Source organism: Phodopus roborovskii, unplaced genomic scaffold, assembly GCF_943737965.1.
Source record: "Phodopus roborovskii unplaced genomic scaffold, PHOROB, whole genome shotgun sequence".
NCBI classification, from domain to species: domain Eukaryota; kingdom Metazoa; phylum Chordata; class Mammalia; order Rodentia; family Cricetidae; genus Phodopus; species Phodopus roborovskii.
In genome coordinates, this window is record NW_026126511.1 from 35,943,679 (window position 1) to 35,962,973 (window position 19,295).

Here is a 19,295-nt window from a genome sequence, read left to right on the forward strand (position 1 = left end):
AAATTTGATCCAGTTTTAATAATTTTCTCATTACAGAGGATATTTAGTTTCATTATTAACTACTTTTTAATTTACTGTTTCTCTTCTTAGATAGTATTGTTCGGCCCTTATTTATTTCATAACCTAGTATCTGGAACGTTGCTGTGTTCAAATGTCAAAACAGCTGGCAGTCACTACTATTTTTCCAAACATAAATGGCAATGTGCTGAGCATTCCATAGGTCATGTATCTGAAGACAGGGTAAAATGGGTTTGTTTATTCAAAGGTGCATTTGCTCCTGAGTGTTATTGGGAATGAAATTTTTGTTAAATACCATAGTATAGGAAACATTTGTGATTAAGTGTTTTGTGTTTAATGTCATTTTTTTTTTTAAAAACAAGTTTTCTAGACTAACAGAATTTTATTCTTTTCCCTTAGAAATAAATATTTCCACATTAAGGAACCGGTGTGACGCTGCCTCTCAGACTACTAATGGTCACCATTTAGAAACCCATGATTTTAAAGTGCTGATCAGTTATGGACCACAGAAGTCATTGGCAAAGCCTTCATCTTCAGTACATGTTCTGGGACGCAAAGAAGCATCTTCTGTGAAAACATCAGTTACAACATCAGTTTCAGAACCCTGGACCCAAAGGAGTTTGTACAGGTCATCCAGCGCTTCAGATAAAGTCAGAGACACACAGGAGATACTCTTTCCTTCTTCTCCTGTCCACTCCTCAGAGTCTGAGTGCTCAAGCCCAAGTCCTGTAATATTTTTGGATGAAGAGGGATACCAAAAAAGTTTAAAAGCAAAACTTGAGCTGCCTGAAATCCCTGTGACAAAAGATGATGTAGAGGATTCAGACTCAGAAGTGAGTGAGTTTTTTGATAGTTTTGATCAGTTTGATGAATTAGAGCAAACTTTAGAGACTTCTTGTCTGTTTATGAAAGATCCTGGCATGGGGAAATCATTGCAAAAGATAGGACACAAACATGAAAAATCTTGTATGAATCCTCAGAAATTCAAGTTTGAGTGCCCAGCTCTTCCAGCTAATGTTAGAAAGCCAACTCCACGAAAACCCGAGTCTCCATATGGTCATCTATGTGATGCTCCAGATTCCCCTCGTCCAGTGATGGCATCAGAAGACAGTGGCTTGTTTAGCCCTATTCGAGCCTCTGCTTTTAGTCCTCCTGGAAGCTGTACTCCTGCTGAATGTTTTTGCCAAACAGATATTGGTAGAGATAGGAGTCATGAAAATCAGGATCCTATTTATTGCACTTACGAAGATTATGCAAATAATCTTTCATGTGAAGTACTAGGCTCAGTTTTTCATACTCAGTGTGCAAATGCAGTGTCAGATATTAATAGTATTAAAAGGGGAGAAAATTATACTGTAGCTTTCAAGCATGGAAACTCTAATCAAAAAAATAAATGTAAAAACAAGTCTTCAATGATTACAGACAGTGTTCAGAAGTTTGCAGCAGATCTTGTAGGAAAAAGTTTCGGCAGTGCATTTAAAGACTTACAGAAAGGAGTTTCCTCATGTACCAATGCATTGTGCCACTTTGCTGTCAAATTGACATCATCTGTTTTTCAGATGGCATTAAATGAACTTAGAAGGCAGTGTGCATTTTCATTGAAAGAACGAGCCATTGGTAGCCTGGCAAGTCTTTTGGTGAGTGAAGCCTTATCAAATGCCTTGAAAGATTTGCAGTATGTGAAAAAGCAAATGTTTACAAACACAGTTGCTAGGTTTGCTGCAGACCTTGCAGAAGAACTTGTTTTTGAAGGCATCATGGAAGTGTGTCAGTTTTCTTGTCCTCCAACACCTGCATCTCAACAGTGTCCATCATTTGACTTTGAAGAAAAAGTTGTGAAGTCATATGCCAAAGATTTATCTGAATCTGTAATACAAGAAGCATTCATAGAGCTGTCACAGACTGATGTGACCTTCACAACGAAGGCAGCAGTTAATGTTTCCATGGGTAATGGCAATTATGTGAGTGCCGAAAGTGGAGTGCCGCCTACACAGATGTTCACATTTTCCTCCTCCTTTAGCAGTCAAGCAATTATGACAAAACCAGTGCAGGAGCATAAGAAGGAATACACAGTGCAGCAGGCCTTGTTTTGTACTTCGGGAATTGTCACTTCCATACCAGTACCTTTGGCAGGTAGTGTTCTTCTTCCATATCATAGTTCATCTACTTTGTATCAGTCCAAGTCTCATCCATCATCCGAGCATAGTAAAGCAAATGATGGTTCTACCCAAGAGCACATCACCACAGAAAGCAGTGAAGAGGAAGTGGATTGTCTCAGAGATACCCTTCTACCTTCAGAACTCAATCCATGTAACCAGAATGACTTCAAACCAACCAACGGTGATACTGACATACAGAGTCCTTCAGAAATAACTAGAAGCCCTATGGTTATTAGCAACTTTTCTGCAGCAATGGTACATACAATAGTCAATGAAACCTTAGAGTCCATGACAACCTTCAAAGCTACAAAAACTGTTGATGGACATGCAGATTATTTAACTAAAACAAAGGGGAAAGCCTGTCCTCATTCCATTTGTGACCAAGCAGCACTACCACAGAGTAAAGCTAGCAGTAAAGACATGTTTGCTGAGCAGTTATCAAAGTCGATTATTAAACATTCCCTGGATAAAAGCAAATCAATGCTTCCAAATATAGATAACAAAACAATTAGTAAGGAGCATGTTCCTGTTCTTGGGGAAGAATCACAGGTAATCTTGGAGGAATCTCCCAAATTTCTTGGCTTTGCAGATCCCTTACCTCACTGTTCACTCCTGGCAGGAAAGCATTGTGTTCCAGAATATAAAGATTCTGTGGGCTTTGAATTTTCTTTAGAGACACTGCCACCTTGTTCAACAATGTCAAGTCAGAAACCCGACTTGAAGGAACTTGTGAAGGATAAACAAGTGAAAAGGCATAATTTGAATAATGCTACACTTGAGCCCTTGTCTTTTGGACTAGAAGGCTCTTTCCGTCACTCACATCCTTTATCGTCTGCAGTACTCACCTGTGTAGATGGTTTGCATGTGGAAGATAAACAGAAAACCAGAGACAGAAATGTAATACCTGATACTCCTCCATCAACTCCTTTAGTACCATCCCAGACTAGTTCTGAATGGGACATAAAAAAGTTAACCAAAAAGCTCAAGGGGGAGTTAGCCAACGAATTTGCTCCAGCAACACCACCTTCTACACCTCACAACTCCTCTGTTGGTAGTTTGTCTGAGAATGAACAAAATACTATAGAAAAGGAGGAGTTCATGTTGAAGCTCATGCGGTCTCTTTCAGAAGAAGTTGACAGCAGCGAAGGTGAAGAGCACCCAAAAATGGATGTGACGCCATTAGAGTCCTCGGGGAAGAAAGTACAGTTTGCAGAAGCATTAGCTACACACATCATTTCTCTTGCAACTGAAATGGCAGCCTCCCATTTAGATCATGAAATCACTCAAGAATCCAAGGCTCAAAACCCCTACTTGAATGTGCAGAGTCAAACAAGTATGCTGTCTGTTTTGCATCATTCTGATACAAACATGCAGACATGCAGTTTTGCAAGTGATTTGGCAGCTGATGTCATTGCAGAAGCCGAGAAAATTGCAAAAGCTAGAAGTTGTATGCTTTTCAGGCAGGAGAGGAACAGTTGTCATGTTGATGTTGACCAAGATAAAGCTGAAGAGAAGCTGGATGTGGAGGATGTTGCACATCCAAGAGAAGTAGATCAATTTGTTCTTTTGTTACCAAGTTGTACGCCGGGTCTGACATACAGGTATCCCAGTTGTGAAAGTGTGACTGATGAATATGCAGGTCATGTTATCCAAGTCCTGAAACAGGAAGGTGGCAATGGTGAGCTAATCATGGATCAGTATGCCAGTAGACTGGCCTATCGATCTGTCAAGTCAGGAGTGCAAGAAGCAGCTAAGACAGTAAAAATGAAGTGCAATTCCAAAATGTTCGCTTTGCAGAACTCTCATGTGAAATTAAACAAGGATCTGTTGATCTCAAATAAAGAGCATCACCAGGAAGTAGATAAAAGACAAAGAAGAAGAAATGGCAGCCATCTTTGTAAATACCAATCGTGTGAAAGGACACAAGAACCATGTGGAAATGAACTCTCTGAACTGTACAGTTTTTCAGCATCTCTTGCTAGCATCATAACAAGAGATGTTAAGAAACAGCTGACAGCACCTACAGTTGACATGCCACAATCCTCAATAGAGTGTTGTCTGTTTGAAAAATCTGAATGTGTTGACAGGGGCGAGAATATTATTGAACCAGAATTTTCAAAGTCTCATCAATCTTTGCAAAACCATGGATTCTGCCAGAATACAGGCAGCTTAAGTGGACATAGTCATGGAGCGAATACTCACGCTTTAGAACAGTATGCTAAAAAAGTAGTGGATGACACTTTACAGCTAAGTTTAGGACCTACAGTTTTCCACATTCCAGAGACCACAGCATCAGCAGATAGAATCACTTATGCAGAAAAATTGTCACCACTCATGAATGGAGCTTGTAGATACTGTGACCTTAAGGAACACCATGGTTGTGCCAGTAGTCCCTCCCAGCCCCCTTTAAAACAGAGTGCGTATGCTAGTGCAAAGCCAGGTTCACATTCAAAACTTGGTAGCATCCAGCAGAAATCGAGAATTTTTCATCTTGATGTGCCTCAGATTCATGTTAATCTTGATAAAAGGGCAGTGCTTGCAGAGAAAATAGTCGCTGAAGCTATTGAAAAAGCAGAGAGAGAGCTGAGCAATATCAGTCTGACAGCTGATAGTGGAATCGGACAAGATGGCGTTAGCTTTGCTGAGAGCCTTACCACAGAAATCATGACATCAGCTGTGACAAATGTTGTTAGCAGGTAGGTTTCAAATTTTCTTTGGGGTCTTGTGAAAATGAAAAGTTACCCTTTTTTTCCTCTGTTGATTTGTGTATGGCTTCATAGCCTATACATGGTTTCCACATGAAATATTTGTTTCCTAACCCTTTTGAGGGACATTATCATCCATTTATAGGGCTGGAAGATGAAAGTTAGAGAACAAAATGACCTCAAATTCACAGAACTAAGAAAACAGGTAAATTTAAATGAATGAAACTGGTTTATTTAACAGTTTTAGACTAGTAATATTGATTACTCTGGGATTAAAGTTTGTTCTGTGGTTAAAGTAGCTTTCTACATGTGACCTTGAACTATTTTTGATTATTTCTCTCCTGTCATAACATCTTCATAAGAGGAGCCTGGGTGGAAGTTCCTAAGCCCTCAGTCTAGGGCCTAGCAAATAACTTTGCTATTCATTTTTCAGAATATTCATTTTCTTCTTTAGCCCTGACTGATAATATACCTTGAGTTCTACCTGGGAGCTTGTTTTTATCCAGGCTGATTTTACAGACTCTTTCTTTGTACTTCTGTTCCTGTGTTTCTTCTAGCATCTGTGCCAGGGTTCCCTAAGTACTGTTGAAAGTCCATGCGCTTGTATAGAGTACTGTAAAGTTAACATGACTTAAGGTTGAAGAATAATCGATTCAAATAGGTTAGTTGCTAAGATATTAACTGAATGGAAGTCCCTTTTCTCATAAGTGCTTGATTAATGGAAGTAATCATAATAGTAGAATGTCACAAATCCCAATGCTCACCAGGGTGCCATGTGAATATTATATAAGAAAGCATACTATAGAGGAATTTTAGAACATAATATATCTAGACTTTATTTTCAATTACTGTGAGCCCAGTTACCTAGCAATTATTACAAACCTTCCTTTTAACCTCCTCTTGTGGGTCATTTTCTTAGGAAAAAAAATTGGTAAGTAAGAGGAAAAAGTGTTAAAAAGTTGTGGTATAGGATGGCTATGTCTGGAATACTGAGCTTAACTGAGTTATGTCTTAAATACAAAGTGAGAATTGCCTAAAAAGTCGGGAGGTCAGAGGCAGTTGAGGGCTTATGTTAGGTTTTAGGGTTATAAAAGAAATAGAAGCAGGCAAAACAAAACAACAACAACAACAAAAACCCTGTGTTCTCCAAGAGCTTATATTATAGTAGAATAAGACAAACAGCAGATAAATGAGCTGAACAAGGACAACAATGGACATGCTAATGTGGACAGGCAAAAGCCTACGAGGCCTCATCCCTACACAGAACTACAGGAATGCTGAGAGTGGGAGATATAGTCTTCCCCAGGTAAGAGCATATCAATTGGTTATCCAATACCAAATGGTTAGCCCTAAAATAAACAGGAATACTATGTAGACTAAGCAGATTGAATTTCTGTATTTAGGAATATATATGCCTTCCCATATGCATATATGTACATAACAACAATTAATGAAGAAAAAAAAAAAAAAGAAGGCCATGAATTTGAATGCGAACAAGGAGGGGGTATATGGAGGGGTTTGGAAGGAGAAAAGGGAAAGTGGAGAGTGATGTAAATATATTATAATTTAAAATGTTTAAAAATCCATGTTGTAAGTTCCTTACTCAAGAAAGGAAGTATTGTTAGCATGGTAAGCAAGAACTATTGGGGCTAGCTTGCATTTTTTAATAGGGTAGCCAAGAAACAAAATTAATGGAGTAACACTTAAGCCAAGAACAAAAAGTGAAGATAGACTAAATAGTTGGGAGTCTGGGGGTGCTGGGATCCAGGCAGTGGGGTGGGAGTTTATGTGTGTGACACAGAGAGCTTATATTGCTGTTGAGTGACTCAGGGAATTGTAGGTAAGAAAGTGGGCAATATGAGGGGAACCATATATCATGATTACTTTGAAGCCAAAGGAAGGCTTTGATCAGAAAACTGATAGTTTTTCTCTTCATGCTTAAAGCATCACTGTTTAGAGCTATTTTATGTATGTATGTATATGTTTGTATGTATATGTATTCATACACATGGGGCAATAATGAAGTTGCTTTAAATGAACTTTATTTTCTTTTTACCATGTCATAAAGATATAAATGTCCTTTCATTTAAAAAAAAAAAAAAAAAGAAAGAAAGAAAAAGAATTAGGTTGGAGGGATGGCTCAGCTCTTAAAGGCAAGGCTCACAACCAAAAAACTGAAAGTATTATTTTTTTTTAAAGATAAGGTCTTACTATTATTATATAGCCGTGATTGGACTAGAATTATGTAGACCAAGCTGGCCTTGAACTCACAGAGATCCTATGTCTCTACTTTACAAGTGCTGGGATTAATGGCCTGTGCTATCATTTTCTGCTAAGAAAGATGTTTCTGATTCATGTTCTGAAGAGATTTGTCTAGTTGGATATAAGTTTGGGTGACACACTAGAATTTCAAACTGCTAGAAAGAGGCTCTTTCAGATGCATATGAGGGTACTATGTTTTTACAGGGCTGATGATGTGTATGTAGACCTCATTGGAAGGCATACTTCATTTAGATAAGAATGTAGATAAACAATACACAAGGGTATCTCCATGTAGCAGATGTGGTTCTTGCTATGCTGTTCTTCACTCTCATTATTTGCAGATACAGTGAAGTGTTCAGAAGATCGTTATATTTCATCTGTGATGCTTCAATTACTTTAAAATTTATTACCATGTGCTCTTTTCCTAGTTCAAAAGAAGTAGAAGATTTTCAGTCAGCTGAGTCACTTGGCAGCCAGCAGCTGAATCTCAGTGTTGGTGAGGACAGTACTGGTAGCTGGTCCAACTTAAGTTTTGAGGATGACCATCAAGATGAAAGCAGCAGTTTTCATCATCTCAGTGAAAGGTAACTCTTATTTTACAGTTAATTACATGATAAAGGTCTTCAGACCTCAGCAAAGCGACATTATTACTTGAAATGCTCAACCTGGCAATCTGTTCATTCTTCTAACATTATTTTATTATTCCCAGTGTGTCTTTTTGTTTGATTTTATTTTAATTCTTTTTGAGGGGATGGTTCTTCTGGTGTAGCTCAGGCTGGTCTTGAAGTGAAGTTTCTCCCTTGACCTCTTGGGCTGGATTATGGGCTTGAGGCTTGTATTGCTGCGCCTGGCTTCTAGATAGTTTTGTCACTTATTAAGTACAGCGGGAGCAGAGCTAATGTTCTTTGAGTGTGCAGAAAGCTGACTTGAAAAAATATTGTAGATACTGAATTATTTACATTTTAAGCTTTCATGGTGCTTTAGGAATATAATTTATCACTAATGAGCATACTTTCTTTCATTAGTTAATGAGAAAAAGGACAGGTAGGTAGCAATAAAAGGCATCAAAATAGTCTTATAGTTTTCTTGATGTAAGCTAAAATAAATAGTATCTTTAGGGGCAAGAAGAAAGGGTCCTTAGATTTGTTCTGCTAGAAAAAAAATGGTGGGGATTTATGTAGCTTCTTAGATTGAAAATACAAAAATTGAATCAGTGATATAATAAGAGTTTTGTATACCTGAAAATATTTACTTCATTTGTAAATTTTTGTAGCTAACTTTGTTTATAACAGTCATCTTTGAAATATTTTATTATGACATAATTCTCATAATCTCACCTCTGCCTAAATGAAGGTGTGGGTGTAAAGATTTCACTAGATCCAAGATAAAGTGATATTTGGGTGTTTATTGGGGAACACTTACACAGATAATAAAGAACCACGGGAGGGCTTTTCTGCCCTTCCTGTGGGATCCGCTGACCCAAGAGAAAATACTCCATGCAAGAGAAGCTTCACCTCAAACTTTTCCTCTTTCCTTCCACTTCTGTCCACCTGAAGAAAGGGGTGTAGCCACCATTACAGGTTCACAGGCAAGACACTGCTACACTTAAAGGCATTCCTGCTTAGCGTAAGAATTCCTATAAAGTGTTTACCCACATTAAGTGATAATTGTATCAGTAAGTAACATCCTTAGTTGAACCCTAGGGAGGAGAGGCTCTCAGCATGCTTCTATCAGGAGGTGTGCCTTTCCACACAAACCCTTGAATATGCTTGCTGGGAAGGGAAGGAAGACAGCTTGAAGTTTGAGGAGAGATTAAGGTGGCAGAAGGAAAGGAGATAACCGCTAGCCTGCTAGAGCACACCACTTTAGTTATTGTGTTTCTTGTGCTATGGGAATCATCACTATTTCTTACAATTTAGTTTTTAAGATGGATATTGTAGAGCAAGGTCAATCTGTCCTATCTGGAATGCAATATTAACATGTTACTTCCTTCTCTTTAAGAAAAACAAACTTCTGAGGCCTCAGCAGAGTGTGACATTGCTGTCTGGGAAATCTCAGTGTCAGTTAAACTGGGGAGAAGCCAGTGGCCTAGGAGGATTTGTAGAGAGCTAAGTAACTCAGAGCATTAACTGATTTGATGTGAGGAGAAGCATTCTGCCTATAGCATTAGTTTATGTGTAGTATGGATGACCCAGAAACAAGGCTGAAATGACAGCCTCATAACTGAACAATTACAGAATCAGGCTGAGGCTGAACTTATTTATACCTAATATGAGCAGAAATTAATTATGTGCACTCAGATAGGGAGCACATCTGGCTTCAGAGTATTTGGTAAGAAAAAGATGTGTGTCTTACTTGTCCACTGCCAGTATGAACTAGTGATGCTGTATAGTGTTAATATTTGGACAGGAAACAGCTCTTGGGTCTCATCCTGGGTTGATAGTGTGCTTGTTGAACACAGGTTTCCAGAGCCCTGCCTCCAGAGATTGCCTCATCGGGCCAGGCAGGGTCCTGGAAGGCTGTGTCCTTGATAAGCACCGCAGTGATTTCAGCACAGTACAGGTTACATTTTTGGTGACTTTTGCTGTGGCTCCTTTACATTCAGAATCAGAAATCAAGGTGGACAACGAATACCTTGAACTTTCACTCCAAATGGGAAGTTCGGTAAAGAGCAGCAGTTTTAAAAATTAGACTTTAACAAAGGTTAAAGAAATTTGTGTCGTTAATTGATCAGTCACAAAGAGAAGCTGGCCTGTGTATGTGAATTTCTTGTGACTTTTTTTTTAAAGAAGTTATGTATTAAAGGCAAATGTGTTGGTTTGTGTCTGTAACCCTTTGGAGGCTGAAGAAGGAGGATTATAAGTTCAGGGCTAACTTGGGTATGGTGATAATATATTTATTGTACTTGACTGTGTATAGTTTTTCTTATGTTAGTTGTAGTCTTTTTTGTACTCACAAAAAAGGGGAATTGTGGTGATATATTATTTATGATTTAATAAAGATTGTCTGGAGATCAAAATGCAAAGCTTGCCTCAGCCATAGAGCCAGGCAGTGGTGATACACTCCTTTAATCACAGCAGCCATACTAGCTAGCCATAGAGGCCAGGTGATGATGGCACACACCTTTAATCCCAGGCTTCAAGAGACAGAGGCAGACGGATCTCTAGGAGTTCAAGGCCAACCAGGGCCATGCAAGAATGAATCAGACTGAAAGGTTACAGAGCTCACATCTTTAATCCCAGCACTAGAGAGGTATAAAAGGAAGAAACAAAGGGTCTCATGTGAGATTCAGTTTCCAGACAGGGAGCATTGCACTCTGAGGATTTATGGAGACAAGATTACCCATTTTGGTCTGAGGTAAGAGCTACTGGCCTGGCTGCTTTGCTTTTTGATATTCAGTGGCTTTATTAGATCATATATAATATACCACCACACCTGGGCAATTTAGCAAGACCATGTCTCAACAAACAAAACCAAGTTTAGAGTAGTGAAGTTATTGCTCAGTGATAGAGCACTTAACTACATTTGCAAGGTTTAGGTTCTGTTCCCAGTACATCACACGTAAAAACTTTATGTTCAGATAAGAGAGGAGGTCAGGATTGGACAGCTCTTGAGGTAATTTTTTGTCTCAGAATATTTAGTAGTCATGAATGGAGTCAAAACCACAATAAAGAATCTTCTCAGTATTTTAACTACCACTGCCTTGAGAGTACAACTGCTCTAGAAATAAGCTATGAGAAGACAAAAAAAAAAAAAAGTATGCAGCCCAGTGGTTCAGGAATAGCATAGGAAGTCCACTAAATAAAGAAAAGAGGCTTTGATTTACTTTTATGTTGGCTCAAGGTAAGGTGATAGATCACTCATTCTTTCTGGATTGCTTGTGTGGCTCTGGTATAGTCAATCTTTCAACAGTAACCCCTTCCATTGGGGGTTAGATGAAATGTCTGTTAGCTAGAGAGGGAGGTATTATCCTATAGATAACTGACTTCAAATCTGAACCACTTTGAAAAATAGGAGCAAGATGAGGCTATATTTTGAATTTATTCTTGCTGTTACTTCTCATATTTATCTACTACTTAAATGATGGGTTTTTATTGCTAACTAGCTTGAAAAATCATGGTTAATAGAATATGGGTAAGACTTTTAATTTTGTGTTTTTCTTTGTTTAGAAAATCATTTTCTTAAAGCAGATAGGGTTTGAAATCATCAATCTCTCCCTTTTTGTTTATAGTTGTCTGTTCTGTGCTACTCTGTTTTCTGTTTTAGTTTGGCTAATGACAGACTGATGGTACAACTTTGGTTGTTTTTATGGTTTTATAATGGCACCGTATTTGTTTGAATATATGTTGAAAAGATGGCTTAGTTTTACTTTTATTCTTTAATGCATTGAAGTTTGTAAAAGTTTGATTTGGGTAAGTAATTCCTTGAGAATGCTTAGAAACTTCTTAGAATTTTAGGTATCCATGACTTTGGTTACCTTGACATCACTTACTGATGCCCAAGAACCAAAATTTAGGATTGCAAAGATAACTTATGATTGACTAGCTGAGAATGGGAAGTAAAGCTGCTCATCACTGCGAACTAATGTGCTTACTAATTATCTTAATAATTAGGAATGATTAGAATTTTTAAGCTGCATCTTGAAAATTTTAATCAGAAAAGACTATAATTTTATTTTTGAATATAGTTATTTTTCCCTCCTCCATACAATGCTGTGCTGCAGTCGTAGATTCAGTTGCTTCCACAGTTAGAGCTGTGTGTGGCCCTGCTTATTCTAGCTTTCTTCTCAAGAAAATGTGTGCTGTTTGCCATCTGCTTACTTGTGTGTAATGTAAGAAATAAAGATACTGGCATATTGATGTAATGAGCTCTTTAGAATCAGAAGGCAAGGAATGTTTGAGACAGTCTCCATTACACCTTATTGTTTTGTACTATTTGGAAATCCAAGAAAACCTCGGTTTATTTAGGTCTCTTTTTCCTTTTTAAATTTTATCCAAACTGAGGATTAGGAAAGTGTTTTGCTTTTTTTCCCCTTGTTTTTTATAAATCATTTGCTAAGACGTGCCATGAGATTTTAATTTTATAATGCAGTCATTTGTCATTCTAAAAATTCTGTTGTCTTAATCTGCAAAACAAATGTAAATTTAGACTAATTCTATGATGTTTTGAGAACAAAAAGAGTCACTAAACCAGAGATGGTAGAACAGGTGTTTAATCCCAGCACGCCAGAAATCCAGGCGGGTGGATCTCTGTGAGTTCAAGGCTAGCCTGGTTTACAGAGCAAATTTCAGAACAGCCTACACAGGACAGGCTACACAGAGAAACACTGTCTCAGGGGGAAAAAAATCCCTGCCGCCCTGCCAATCATCCTTTATGGAATAGCAGTGACAGTCTCTTGTCCCCTCTTTGGATGCACTACTCCAAAGCTTTAGGACAGAAGCTGTCCCAAGGAAACACAGGTGTCTTCACTATTCATTTTCTAGTTCAGCTCTGTTCTTTTCTCCCTCCAGCAGTAATGGTAACAGCAGTAGCTGGAGCAGTCTTGGTTTAGAAGGAGATTTGTATGAGGACAATTTATCCTTTCCAACATCAGACAGGTTGGTCCAGTTTAGACACTTAAAAACTGATGAGTCTTTCTTTCACCACTAATGCATGATGTCATATTCTTAAAAGAGCCAATATGTATCAACCTGCTTTTCTCCTGGATTTTGACATGATTCTGCTCGATACATTTACATCTAATGAAAATTTCAACTAGCTAAAATATGACTGACATCTAATTGCAAAATATATGACTGTTTGCATGAGTTGCTCTGCTTGCTATTTTTCATTCTACCAATGATTTATTCATTTCATTAAAAAGAGCTTGCTTCCTACAGGATTTCTGTTGTTTTCTCTTTTATTTTGTTTTCCTATGTAGTTTAATTTCATATATAATAAGAGTAGAAAAATTGTTTTAAACATATTAAATGGTATTAGTAGAAACAGTAATACTTCATTATTCATGACATTCTATGATATTCAAATAGCATATTACTTAAAGCCAAATTTGAATATTTCACCTTCATTTGAAGTAGCTTGGCTTTAAATGTCATGATGAGGAAGGGCTTCTGTAGGCACTGTGTGCAATCCAGATTTTAACATGAAATAATGTGAGAAGCAAAGCTTCCTTTTGATTGTCATTTTCTCCTTTCTAAATGTCACATGTCACATTGTAACATTTCATTCCTTACTACCTTTCTGAAAAGTGGTTTTAATCCATTACTAATTAAGCTTTTTTTTTTTTTTTAAACTACTTGTATTGTTTTCTTTGAAAAGTGATGGACCAGATGATAGAGACGACGATCGGGAGGATGGTGTAGAAGGTTAGTCACAGTTCATTTCTCTGAGCCTTTGTTTGTGTTAATCTTCATGGTTTGTATTTATGACACATACAGATAGGGTTTCCATTGTCAATAAGAAACACCACAAGTCACCCTGTCTCAGGCACAAAAAGTTTGAGGACAAAGCCTAGGATATGTTTTTTTTTTTTTAATTAAGTCTAAGTAAGTACAGCATATTATTTATTACTCTGTGCATTAATTACTTTCCTTGTGGCTCTGACATAGTGCTTGCAAAAAGGGAAGGAGTTTCAGGCAGGGAGGCATGGCAGTGGGAACTGGTGGCTGGAGGAGGGGCCGGCAGGAAACCAGCAGCAGCAGAGGGGCATTCTACTCAAAGGCCCACCCTTAGTGACCTGCCTCTGTCACTTCTTTAAGTTACTATTTGCAATTTTTGTCAAACTTATATGAGCTGAAAAGTAAACATAGAAATGTACTTTAAATGCCGACACCCCTCCCCCTTTTCTACTTCTAATTCTGTACTCACACATACACATATTTGAAGGAAATTGTCCTTCCTTTAGTGCACAGAGTTGTTACTGTGCCAGCTTTGGGTATCATTGACTGTAGAGTTCTGAACATGGTTTGTGATATTAATTCATATACTGAAATATCCAAGTGAGCCTAGAGACTTCATTTCAAACCTGTTTTTTTTTTTTTTTTTTTTTTGGTATGGCTCTTGAATGTCCTCCTCATAACTTTTTTAAAGTATGAAAATGATACTTTCTATAAAACAGCACATTTGAATTAAAAATATTGTTTATTTTAATTATTTTTAAGCTAGTGAAATTTTGTTATTTCTTTAGAAGTAGGAAACCTAAGGGCTAGGGATGAATGGCTTAGTGTGTTCTATGTTGGGAGTACAACCCTGTACCTTCATGCCAAAATGTAGGCACACTGAGACACTGACAAAATGTTAAAGAGAGTTTCTTGAAGTATAGGATACAACCCCTGAGTTTCCAGTCAGTTTATCCACAGTGTTCTTGTTCAGGGGAGTTACATAATAGTTGTTAAGCTGAAATTCTCAGATTTAAGATTACTGCTATTTAAAATTTTTTAAACTACATTTATTTGTTTTATGTGAGTGTATGTGCATGTATGTGAACACATGAATGCATCTATTCATGCATCTCACATGGAGTCCATTCTCACCTTCTGCTATGTGGAACCATGTTTCAAACTCAGGTTGTCAGGCTTGGCAGCAAGTGCCTTTACCAACTGAGCCATTCCATTAATTTAGATTATTCTATATAAATACTTTTAAAGGTCTGTCTTTATTTTATGCAAATAGATGTTTTGCCTACATCTGTCTGTGCAGTATGCCAGAAGAGAGAATCAGACTCCCCTGGAGCTGGAGTTATGGACAGTTAAGAGCTACCATGTATAGGTCAAATGTGGCTCTTTTGCCAGTGCTCTTAACTACCAAGTCATCTCTCCAGCCTTACTAGAATTTTTAGAGTTAGTGATGCCCCAGGTAGTGGTGGCACATGTCTTTAATGCCTGTACTCAGGAGGCAAGGCAGGCAGATCTCAGTGAGTTCAAGGCAGCCTGGGTTCCAGGGCAGGCTCCAAAGCTACAGAGAAACACTGTCTCAAAAAAAACAAAAAACAAAAAACAAAAAAACCCCCCAACAAATAAATAAATAAATAAATAAAAGATTAATAGTCTGGGTAATGTTTGTTTTACTTTTGCTCATTAATATGTTGGTCTTTAAAAGTCATATACTTCTCCCTAAGAACTCTAATTAATATAATTATTTCAAAGGCTATCCATGTATACATGAAGGACATGTTATTACTTAGTTATTATTATTAGTTATTACCTAGTTATTACTTTGCTGAGGAATTATTAAGAAAGAAGTACAAGTTAATATAAATAAAATAACTCATTAAAAAAATTTATCAGTAGGTCTGAGTTTCTTTTCTGTTAATATCTAGAAACCAGGAGGTAAATGATATGCAGTTGTGTCATTCCTGAGTTCTTGGTAGGCATTTCTCATATACAAAGTTATAGTGAGCTTTTAAATTTGTTCCGTAATTTAGAAGATAGATTGGTTAGATTTACAGAAAGCCTCAAAATTAGGGAATTTCTACAACTACAGATATCTGCTTTTTAAACCTCCCTTTCTTCCATTTTATTTATTTTGGTTAAGAGGTATTAGCCCTAATCTCTGTTAAAGTTTTCCATCAGGCCAGGCAAACCAGCAGGTCCTAAATGAGGAAACCCTATCAGTGTAGAGAAACATTAAATGACCTAGCTTCCAACTCCAGAGACACTGCAGGGCTTTCTAAGGGCCTTAGACACTATGTCTAGTTTCAAAGTGTATCAGACCTCTTTTAAAATAAATAGATATACAAACCATTTCTTAAATTAATTTCTAATGTTTAGCATACAAAGTGATGGATGGATTTCATGTTTTGGATGTATATCATTATACTTTCCTCTTACTCAACCCTGTCTTTCATTGTCCCTTACTCTGCTACTCTTCTCTCTTGCTGGTCCTTCCCCCTACCACATTGTCTTCCCTTCTCTTATGTCACATGACTCCCATTACCCTGCTTCCCTCACCCTTAAGATTTTTTTCCTTTTCTCTCAGGTGTCTTCCATCTACTTTCATGGCCCACACAAACATGCATGTGTGTATGTATATATACACATATGTAATTTTAAATGTTGATTTTGCATATGAAAGAAAACATACACTAGATCTACTTTTGACTGAGAGTAACTGGCACAAAGGGAGAGACAAGATAAATTCCTGAGAATACCATGGATCAGAGTTTTTACATTAAGTATAAAGGGCCAGCACAAACTCTAAAATGATTAGTAGTACTGGTCTAGAGTTCCTTATATACTATAACAGAAAGATGGCCATCAAAGACAAAGACGTCCATCAACATTTCCATAGTACATACTGGTTGTGGATTGTTAGCAAGCCCTAGATACTTCTTATATACCCAGTCATCCTTAAGCAGGAGTATTGAACATGATGGTTTACAGGCCATTGGTTCCATCAGCCAGCTAGGAGATCTCTTTTGTGTTGAATCCATCATTCTCATTAACAAGAAAATAAATTTGAGAGTACTGCCTTCTTTTACTATATTTAAATTCACTTCAGATAGTATTTTACATTTGTTCCATCAGTAAATAATCAACATTATTCCTTTGCTTTATCATTATTTTGTCTTTAAGAAATGCATTGTTTCTATTGTGGTATAGTCAAGGAAAGCATTCACTGGGATCTTTAAATTGAAATCAGAGTTTTGAAACTTGAGTTGATGAAATTCACTTCATATTGTTTAAATTTACTGTTAGATTTGCAACAAAATGGAAAGACTCTGCTAATTATGAACATTGACCTGGAGCCGGGAGCAGTAGATCCTCAACTAAGGATTATTCTTCAGTGGCTCGTTGCCTCTGAGGCTGAAGTTGCAGAACTTTATTTTCATGACTCTTCGAAGAAGGAGTTTATATTAGTAAGTACCTCCTTTCTAGTGTAGTTGTGAGGAAATAATAACAGTTTGTGATAATCTTACCACATTGTTATTTTAGCAAAATGCTTGCTGATTGCACAAATTATTATATAGGCATGGAGTCTCACAGTTGGTGTTCAGATGTCCAGTAGGTGTAACCTTGAACAGATGAGTCAGTGAATGCCATAGTTTCCTTAGTTGCATTTTGGGATTAGAGGATATAAGATTTACCCTGCAGGTTTGTGAGGACTAATTATAATACTGTAAAAAGAACATGCTTGAGCTAATGCCCTAACCCTAAATTTAGATGTCAGTAATAAACAGCTAATGTATTCTTAAGAAAAGAACCAGCTGTTCTATTTTACTGGTTCATAATTGTACCCAATTAATGAGGTTGTTCTCATTCTCATGCAAGTGGAAGACTAGTATAATGAAAAACCAATAAAAGATTAGATAAGGTACTTTTCTTGAGTGTTTTTTAATATGTATCATGCACTGTGTTAGTAGGGATTTTCAACTTATAGTTTAAGAGTGTGTCTTCCCTGGTTTTCCTTAAGAAAATTTATATTAATCGTACCATAGCATGTAAAACACTCCAGTAAATAACAAATATAGATCTGTCAATAAAGACAGAAAAGGAAAACCCAAGTTGCTCTTTGTTTCTGGTTCAGAATTTATGACAGTATTGTTGAAGGATGTGAACACTCTGACATTGACTTTTACTTAGACTGGGGTTTATTAGCTTGAGGCTTCTGTTTGTAGGAGGAGAAAATAATCTTGGAAGAGATGCTCAAGAAATGAATTATCAAGTGGAAATGTGGGTCAGGGAATTGTTTGAACTGAGGGCTAAGATAGGCCTTGGCTACATGGGGTTAACAGGTGATTGTCAGAGGAGACCTTACCATCATTTAAAGTAACCTGGGATCTTTGCCTGACTGAAGTAAACTGCTCAGTTGTGGTTGGCAAGGTTTTATTATGCTTGTGGCTTATTTTAACAGTATGGCTGATTATAAATATTGATTCTCAGAGACCATGTCTAGCTAGGACAGGGCCACTAATATATTTATTATACATACATACATACATACATACATACATACATACATATTGGGAATATGTGAAACAGTTAAGAAGCAAGTTCAGATTTGTGATAGTGAGAATAATAGAAATATTTTGTCTTTCTGGGTAATATTTAATTTTGATATTTTCACTATTAATTAAATAGAACAAACTAGTACCTTAAAGATAAATGGAAGATGACATACAATCTTATGTCTAGAAGATATAAACATACTTATATAAGTGGCAAAAGAGAAGCTAGATTAAAGACTTAAACTGAACAATGCTGTCAACAAAGTGAGAAGACAATACAGATAAGAAGGAAATTCTTACAGTTGTGTATCTGGTAAAGTTCTTAATACTAGCACATAGTCTAACTTGAAAAATGGACTAATAGTTATTACTGTATGCTTTGGTAGGGTTTCTGTTGCTGTAATGAAACACCATGACCAAAAATAAGATGGGAGAAAAGGGTTTATTTGGCCTACACTTCCATTTTGCTGTTCACTGTTGAAGAAAGTCAGGGCAGAAACTCCAGCAGGCCAGGAACCTGGAGGCAGGAACTGATGCAGAGGCTATGAAGGGGAGCCGCTTACTGGCTTGCTCAGCCTGCTTTTTTATAGAACCCTGGACCACCATAGGTTGTGCCCTTCCCTATAGGTGACTAATTGAAAAAATGGCTTTCAGCTGGATCTTATGGAGGCATTCCTCAACTGAGGCTCCTCCTTCTCTGATGGCTCTAATTTCTGTCAAGTTGACATAAAGCCAGCCAGTACACTTCATTTCTTTGAAAATAAAATACAAAACAAATCAAACAAACAAACAAACAAAACATGAAAAGAACTGAGCATTGGTGGCACATGCCTTTAATAGCAGCACTTGGGAGGCAGAGGCAGGAGAATCTGTGAGTTCAAGTCTAGCCTGGTGTACAAAGCTAGTTCCGGGACAGGCTCCAAAACAATACAGGGAAACACTGCCTCAAAAAACAAAACAAAACAAAACAAAAACAACAAAATGAAAGGGTGTTCAACCTTACTAGCCATTAGGAAAATGCAAAGCTACTGCACTCTTTACACCTAGCAGGGTAACTATCAAGGTGGGTAGTACCCATTCTGGGAGGTTATGGAGACACTGCATCCTTCAAACAGTTCTTAGTGACAATCTAAAATGGTGAAGCTGTTGTTGAAAACATCTGACATATCCCAAAAGTGCCAAGTACAATATTACCCAGCATTCCAC

The 19,295-nt window shown here is 37.3% G+C and overlaps 1 protein-coding gene across 4 annotated transcripts in view; it reads left to right on the forward strand.

The window, feature by feature from the left end:
- Positions 1-19,295, forward strand: part of Akap11 (A-kinase anchoring protein 11) — a 48,017-nt gene that overhangs the window by 26,543 nt on the left and 2,179 nt on the right. For 3 of the 4 annotated variants that reach the window (XM_051195344.1, XM_051195343.1, XM_051195345.1), the window contains one exon: positions 418-4,893. In XM_051195344.1, coding sequence (XP_051051301.1) covers positions 418-4,877 — 4,460 coding nt within the window. In that variant the 3' untranslated portion in view covers positions 4,878-4,893. Of the gene's footprint in view, positions 1-417; positions 4,894-7,572; positions 7,729-12,654; positions 12,742-13,462; positions 13,510-16,839; positions 17,001-19,295 lie in introns of those variants that run through there. The other variant, XM_051195346.1, reaches the window with a different exon arrangement.